The sequence below is a fragment of the Grammomys surdaster genome, unplaced genomic scaffold (assembly GCF_004785775.1).
Source record: "Grammomys surdaster isolate TR1022 unplaced genomic scaffold, NIH_TR_1.0 66, whole genome shotgun sequence".
NCBI classification, from domain to species: domain Eukaryota; kingdom Metazoa; phylum Chordata; class Mammalia; order Rodentia; family Muridae; genus Grammomys; species Grammomys surdaster.
Window position 1 is genome coordinate 893,213 of NW_021604568.1, and position 7,606 is coordinate 900,818.

A 7,606-nucleotide genomic window follows, 5' to 3' on the forward strand; every position below is an offset into this window, starting at 1 on the left:
GGGATGACTGAGGGATGACTGTGGGATGACTGAGGGATGACTGTGGGTTTGACTGTGGGATGACTGAGGGATGACTGAAATGACTATCAAATGACTGTCAAATGATTGAAATGACTGTGGGATGACTGAAAGATTACTTCAGGATTACTGAGGGATGACTGAGGGATGATTAGGGGATGACTGGGTGATGACCAAAGGAAGATTGAAGGATGACTGAGGGATGACAGAGGGATGACTAAAGGATAACTGAGGCATGACTACCCCCATTTCGGAAAACTGACTTGAACTTGGATACCAGATTGGCTCCTCTGAGGAGAAGATGAAAAGGAACTGAAAATAAAGGTCAAGAATCCGGGTTGGAGGACTCCTCACCCAGCCCCCTAACAATCCTTCCTGCTGTTATACCATTGCTTGGGGTAGCCTATGGTTAATTGGTCCACTAAGTTGGAGAAGTGGAGCCTCCCCCTTGTATGAAGCAAAGTTGAACTGCCCTAACCCTACCAACTCCTCCAACTCCCATACCCTGGGAACAGAGAGGAGGAATGGCAGGGAAAGCTACTTCCTAGCCTAGCCACTGAATTTCTTATATAATAGGAAGACAACTGAGGGCACCGATGGTCAAGCCTGAGCTCATCCCTCAGAGCACTTCCAGAGGAGAGAAATCACACTGAGAGAAGTGGGGACAGGAAGGGGAACTGCAAACAATGGGGACAACCAACAGAAAGCTGGCCTGGAAAGCTAGGACCACATCTAAGGTGGTATCCAGCTCCACTGCAGACAGCACTCAGAATCAGATGGAACACCCCAGTCAAAACCTCGCCAAGTTCAGGATTGATTCACCCAAGAGTGCCCCCATCTGTTACCAGCTGAGTGCCACCCCTGCGTGCAGCACAGGAACTCCTAGGGGCTGGTGCTTGCCTGGCATTCCTTTGAATTACTTATTAATTTTCTGGACAGAAACTTGAGATAAAGCAGGCTTCGTGGGCCTTCTCCCACTGCCTCCAAGATGGAGAAAGGGTTCTTTCAGGAGAAGAAGCATTTCCAGGGCTGGAGTATATTCCGTGGTAGAGTACATAGCTAGCAAGTGCAAGTCCCCAGGTTCAACACCCAGCCTTGTAAAAACGACATAACAACAGATGTAGCAGGTCACCATGCCCCACACTGGGTCTGGGCTTCCAGACACAACCCTTTGCCCCAGTCCGGGTGGTAGACGTTCAGGGAAGAGTGTGGCTTTCTGTTCACAGTGGCTTTGCGTTTAAAGGACAAAGTTGTTTCTCAGAAGCAAACAGGGAGAGATGGAGGCTCTGAAGTTTTACTAATGGGGGTTGGGCTCAGCCTTTCTTGTGCAGAAATTCCTTTTCTTTAGAGAGAATCATTTACTACCTCCTCTCCCAGATGCTGGGTGAGGAAGAGCAAACATGCATCCTTGTCTGTTCAGCTCTGAAGAGGCTTTCTTAAGAGCACTGTAATAAAACAGGGGTGCCCCCTAGCTCCCTAGGACCCTTTCTAAACCCTCCCATTGCTTTTCAGGGGTTGCTTTTGTACTGCGACATCATAGAGTCAACTTTTGAAAAATTCAAGCTGCCTAGCAGGAAGGTGGATGCTCTCGATCACTTCCAGAAGTGCTTCCTGATTCTGAAGTTACACCATGAGAGAGTGCACACCGAGAAGAGCGGCCAGCAGGAAGGAAAGGGCTGGAAGGCCATCCGTGTAGATCTGGTCATGTGCCCCTACGAGCGCCGGGCCTTTGCCCTGCTGGGATGGACCGGCTCTAGGGTAAGTGCTGTCTGCTATTAGCTGTCCTGGTTCAAGGGAGAGTTGATGACTGCAGGGCAGAAGGCTAAGAGAACCAAGGGACCATGCCCCCAAGCTTCTAAACTGGGGTATGATATGGACACACGGTCACACGAGTTAGATTCATTTAGATTCCTAATGTGTGGTTCACCAAGCCAACAGCAGTGGGCTTACCTGGGGGACAGGTTAAATTTATAAATTCTCTGCTGTACACCACTACATCAGAAGCTCTCGGCAGCTAAGCCCAGACACGATTGTTTGTAAAACCCTTAGGTAACTGAGAGGTATCTTAGGTGAGAGCCACTGAAACCCAGGAAGTGGCAGGGTAATGAGTAACTCAGATGGATTCGGGTCCTAGACCTGCTGAAGGGCTCAACCCTGCCCCTTCCAGCAGTCTTGGACAAGTTTCCTAAGGCCTGTAAGAGTGATGTGAGTGGCGCCCTCTGGGGGCAGCAGTGCGCAGCTGCACTGTGGTACTGTGGCTTCCACCTGCTGTTTACATTCCGTTGAAGCATAGGAGCAGTACTTGCCCCCAATCTCCAACGCTGCTCTAAGAAACTAGTGAGGGTTTTCGAAAGAAACTTCGGGAATCAAGAGGCTGAAGCTGCTCTGTCCCTGGCTGTGCAGCTTTCAGGTAAATAACACTCTCCCAGCCTTCTCTCTGACAGTGGCGCTAACCTCACAGGGCTCTGTGGAGGACTCTGAGACAGCAATTCATCTGCTCCTCTTTTAGATGGCATGTCAGGCTCTTGTTAAGCATCTGCAGTCATGCAGCACAGCAAAGAATTCACAGAATAAAGCAGAGGGTGTCACTGCCTGCACCGCGGCATGGACTTCTAACGGTCTTGTTTGCTCCTTGCCTGAAGCCACGGGGTCCTGTGATGACATCTGACACGCCTTGTCCCCCTTTAACTCAGGGTAGCATCCAAGATCACTGGAAGACCAGGAGGTCCTACAGACTCTGGTATTTCTGCTCTTCCTTACTGTCTACTGCTGCCTTACACACACACACACACACACACACACACACACACACAGCCTCAGGCTCTGGCCAACCTACTGTTCCTACTGAGGAGAAGCAGTTTGGGGCTTTTCTATGAAGGAAGAGGGAGTGCACAGCCTGGCTCCCCCCAGCCCAAGAAACAGAAGCAGGAGTGGGCATGGCCGTGAGTGACAGCTGATATGGTTCAGAGTGGCCACAACATCTTAAAAAATAAACAAATAAACCAAGTGCTTCCCTGGCAGATTCAGTTCCTAGCATCATGCCCATGTAGCAGCCTGACACACACCCCCCACCCCCGCCTCCTGGGACTCAGGAAAGGACTGGATTCCTTAGTTAGAGTTATGATTGCTGTGACAAAAAAAAAACAAAAACAAAAAAAAAAAAAAAAAAAAACAAAAAACCACCATGATCAAAGAAACTTGCGAGAAGGGTTTATTCTACTGACATTTCCATATCATTGTTCATCATCAAAGGAAGTCAGGCCAGAACTCAAGCAGGGCAGGAACCTGGAGGCAGGAGCTGGTGCAGAGGCCATGGAGGAGTGCTGCTCACTGGCTTGCTCAGCCTCCTTCCTCATAGAACTGCCAGCCCAGGGGTGGTACCACACACAGTAGACTGGGTCGTTCCCCCGTTAATCACTAATTAAGAAAACTACAGCTGGATCTTACCAATGCATTTTCTCGATTTAGGTTTTCTCCTTTCAGATAACTCTAGCATGTCTCAAGTTGACACAAAGCTATCCAGCACAACTCTCTTGACCATTCTGTAGCCATTTTCGTTTTTAATCACCTCCCCCTTCAAGCCCTCGTTCAGTGATGCTCACCATGGCAGCCCTGCTCAGTATAGCCTAGCACTGGCTTCCTATTAGCCCATAGTTTTCTTATTTCTTCTGTTATTATAAACCATCTGTGTCCCCGGCTAGACTCAGCTCCCTGAGGAACTGGCACTCTGCAGGTATTTGCCAGGTGAACTGAATTTCTCTCTACATGTACAGAAACACTCTTGGCCTTGGCCAAGAATATGTTTCTTGCTCCCAAACCACACAGGGCAAGGAACTGGGAGTAGTCCATCATTGACTGCATTTAGCCAACCCCCATTACCCCTACAGCCTCTCCAGTGGCTGGGAATGAGTGTGAACTGTGGGCAGGCACTGTTCAGTCAAGAGCTGGGGTGAGCTAAGCAGGACCCACAACTTCCCAGACCAGTGCAAGCGAATCTGCTCCCCGGCAAATAGTCAACAAAGCTGGTTCCAGTCACAGCTGCTGTTATAAAGGGCTTCTGGGAGCCAATGTCTCATCCATTCCCAGAAACTTTCCAGCAAAGAGGAAATGAATTCTTGCTGCTAGAGAGTGCCACTGTCCCAGGCATTCTGCCTAATCCCAGGGAAAAAGACAAAGTTCTGGACCTGGGTTTCTCTCAGAAAACCAGCAGCAGTATTTGTGACTTGATGTCCTTGTTTTTAACATTTGCTGGTCATTTGTCCTAGGCTTCAGATTTCTCCCTGAAGCCTCAGGGTATACTCCTGATCATGACAGATGTCACTCTGAGGCAGGTGACTCTTCACCGAATCGAAGTATGAAAGGACATCAAAGAGGGAAAGACTTAAAGTTCACTCCCTCCATCATGGGACAAAGCAAGGTTCAGAGATACTAGGTAGTAAGGACACATAGATAGGCACAAAATCTGGGCCAAGATCTCCCCATTCCTCACCCTCTATTATAATAATGATACTTGAAACTTTTTATTTTTTATTTGAAATGGTCTAGGCAGGATTTTCTCTGGACCAGGTATTATTCTGGAAACAATGCTCACATGGTCCGTTTATCCGCTCAACAGATAGTCACACATCACCTGCTGTCTGCTGGACAGTGATTGACAAGGGACCAAGCCAATCAGCTTCCTGTTCACACTGAGTTTCTGTTCTAGTACAGGGACCCCAGAGCTCAGCCACCCAGGAGCTTTGCCCTGGGGAAGAAAGTCACTCCAAGAATATATGCTAGAGACTGCAGTTTCAAGCACCCAAGGGCCTTGGATAGCTCTGAACACCATGTACCAGAAATAATCTGGACTGGACAGTAATTTGTTTAAATTCTCTTTGTAGCAGTTTGAGAGAGACTTGCGGCGCTATGCCACACACGAGCGGAAGATGATGCTGGACAACCACGCTCTGTATGATAAGACCAAGGTAGTGTTTCCTTCCTGAGATGGGTTACTGGCCCTTACTACAATCCCTTCTTCCCCTGAACAGATTTTTTTTTAACAATTTTTATTACTTTTTTTTTATAATGGGAGAAATGAATACACATGCAGCATGGTTGCATGTGGAGGTCAGGGGAACCAGTTCTACCCTACCATGTAGGTTCTAGGGATGGAACTAAGGGCCTCAGGTGTAGCAGAAAATACCTTTGCTGGGCCCTCTTACCCCATCCCTACCCCCCAACACAAATTATTTTAGTGCATAGGTTTGCTTCTTTTTGCTGCAAATGTTCTATTCTCTGTGGATCACAGTTGAAAGGAGCTGGAAACATCACCTCAATCCCTACTGGGCCCAGGGTGCAACACCAGGGCTTCTGGCTCAGAGAGCAAGCTAATGGGGCTCTAGAACCAGCACATAGGTGAACAGAGTTGAGCTGGCTGGGTTCCTGATGTCTACAGTCTTTTACGCCAAAGAAAATCAGCGACCTCCATAAATCATACATGTCACAGGAATAACCATCCAATGCAGGGACAATCACCTTCTGAGTGGGTCATCAATGGGAGTCTCCTGCAGTAGAACAACACAAGTGCCTAGAGGGGGATGGGAAGACATCAAGCCTCAGTCACTAACCATGGGGGACTCAAGTGGCAGCGGCACCTTGTTCAGCTCAAGCCTCAGAAAAGTGACAAGTTACTGTGTGGCTGATAAAGAATTAACAATTATATCATTAAATCCATGAACAAAAAGGTCTACTGTTCTTACAGTGGTCAAGGGCACCAAATTAGGCTTGGAAGGAGAAGAGGGCATGAAATCCCTAAAAGCAAGAGCTGATCTCCTTGCCCCCTAGGCCCCTAGGGATTTGTTATTATGTAAAATATTTGTTATTATATTGCTTACACACACACACACACACACACACACACACACATATCCAGGAGCTCAGGCAGGTTTTCCAACGAATGGTTTTGATTGTCAGACAAGGGTTTCCCATGATTCCCATTCTTCTGGCTATTCTAACAGAGAAGCTATCTTCTATAATAGTTTTTGCCTGAATTCAAACTGCTCCTTGACCAGGCTTGGGTCATGTGCTCATCTATTAATCCATTGTCATACTTCTGATTGGCCAGGCATGGGTTGTGTGCTTTTCCTTAAAGATGGGAGCAGTCCCACAATTTCATGGATGGAGGGGCAGGATAATCCTCATAGAAATTCAGGGTACTTCTCACAAAGGGGGAGGCAAGGGGTGCTGACAGGATAGCCTCAGACACTGAGCGTGTAAGTGGAAACAACTTCATAGAGTCCAATTCAGGAAGGTTTGCAAGAGAATATGCAATAAATAATCCAACAAGTGTCATCTCTGGGCTGAGGGCTGTGCTATGTATTAGCGGAGAGTAAAAAGAAGATGTGCCTAGTCTTAAAGAGCTCATGGGATGGATGGGGCCCATGGGTAGATGTGGGTGGCTGTAGAGAATGCAGAGCAAGCAGTAGGCTGCCATTACCAGCAGTTTGCTCTTCTGTTACACATTAGAATAACCTAGAACTTTAAATAGACTGATAGCAAGGCCTTTCTGGAGCTTTTGATTTCATTGGACTGAAGTGTGATTCAAGCTTCAACATATTTTATGAGGGGAAGAGAGGGAGGAGAGGAAGAGAGGGAGAGGGAGAAAGGGAGAGGGAGAGAGAAAGAGAAAGAGAGAGAGGAAGAAAGGAAGGAAGAAAGAGGAAAGATGAAAGGAAGACTCCATCTCGAGGTTCCAAAGAGCAGTTATGGTTAAGAAGAGAAGTCTAGGCTGGGGCGAACCGTGCTTAAGAGCACTTGCTGCTCTTACAGGGGATCCATGTTTGATTCTTGGCATCCATGTGGTGGCTCCAATGTCCTGGCCTCCTCAGGCACTAAGCATATATATATGTATATAGATATCATATATATCATATATATATGATATATGTATATATCATATATACATCTCTCTCTATATATATACATATACATATATGTATATATATGTGTATATATATATATATATATATATAGTGTGTGTGTGTGTGTGTGTGTGTGTGTGTGTGTGTGTGAGTGAGAGAGAGATAGAAGATAGAAGAAATCAATAGGGCTGGGGAGATGGTTCAGTTGGTAAAATATCTGCCATGCAAGCCTGAGGACCTCAGTTTGGATCCTTAGCACCATGTAAAAGCCAGGAGTGGTGGACATATCTGTAACTGTAGCAATTGGCAAGGCCAGGACAAGCAGTTAGTCAGACAAGACAAGAAAGAGCTAGCTACAGAGAGCCTAGGAAATTGTGCCTCAGTGAGAAACCCTGCCTTAAAAATAGCGGGGAAGGGGAAAATGTTAGAGGAAGACATCAGTGTTGACTTCTACCCTCCATATGCAACACACTAATGCGCATGTATCCCTACACACATGTACACATACATAAACATGCACTTACACATGCACACAAATAATAATTAGGGTCTCTAGAAAAATATTCAAGTGTCATTTGCTAACAGGGAAAGACTGACACATTTTCACCTTTGAATGGGAAAGTGTCAAAACTACAGAAAATCTTGGTTGGTTGGTTGGTTGGTTGGTTGGTTGGTTGGTTGGTTGGTTG

At 46.8% G+C, this 7,606-nt stretch overlaps 1 protein-coding gene across 3 annotated transcripts in view; it reads left to right on the forward strand.

Annotated features, from left to right (window-relative positions):
* Nucleotides 1-7,606, forward strand: part of Dntt (DNA nucleotidylexotransferase) — a 31,545-nt gene that overhangs the window by 23,145 nt on the left and 794 nt on the right. Inside the window, exons 9-11 of one of the 3 annotated variants that reach the window (XM_028775828.1) lie at nucleotides 1,531-1,776; nucleotides 4,899-4,982; nucleotides 7,503-7,562. In XM_028775828.1, the coding sequence (XP_028631661.1) occupies nucleotides 1,531-1,776; nucleotides 4,899-4,982; nucleotides 7,503-7,562 (390 nt within the window). The remainder of the gene's footprint in view (nucleotides 1-1,530; nucleotides 1,777-4,898; nucleotides 4,983-7,502; nucleotides 7,563-7,606) is intronic. The other 2 variants (XM_028775839.1, XM_028775847.1) reach the window with 2 other exon arrangements.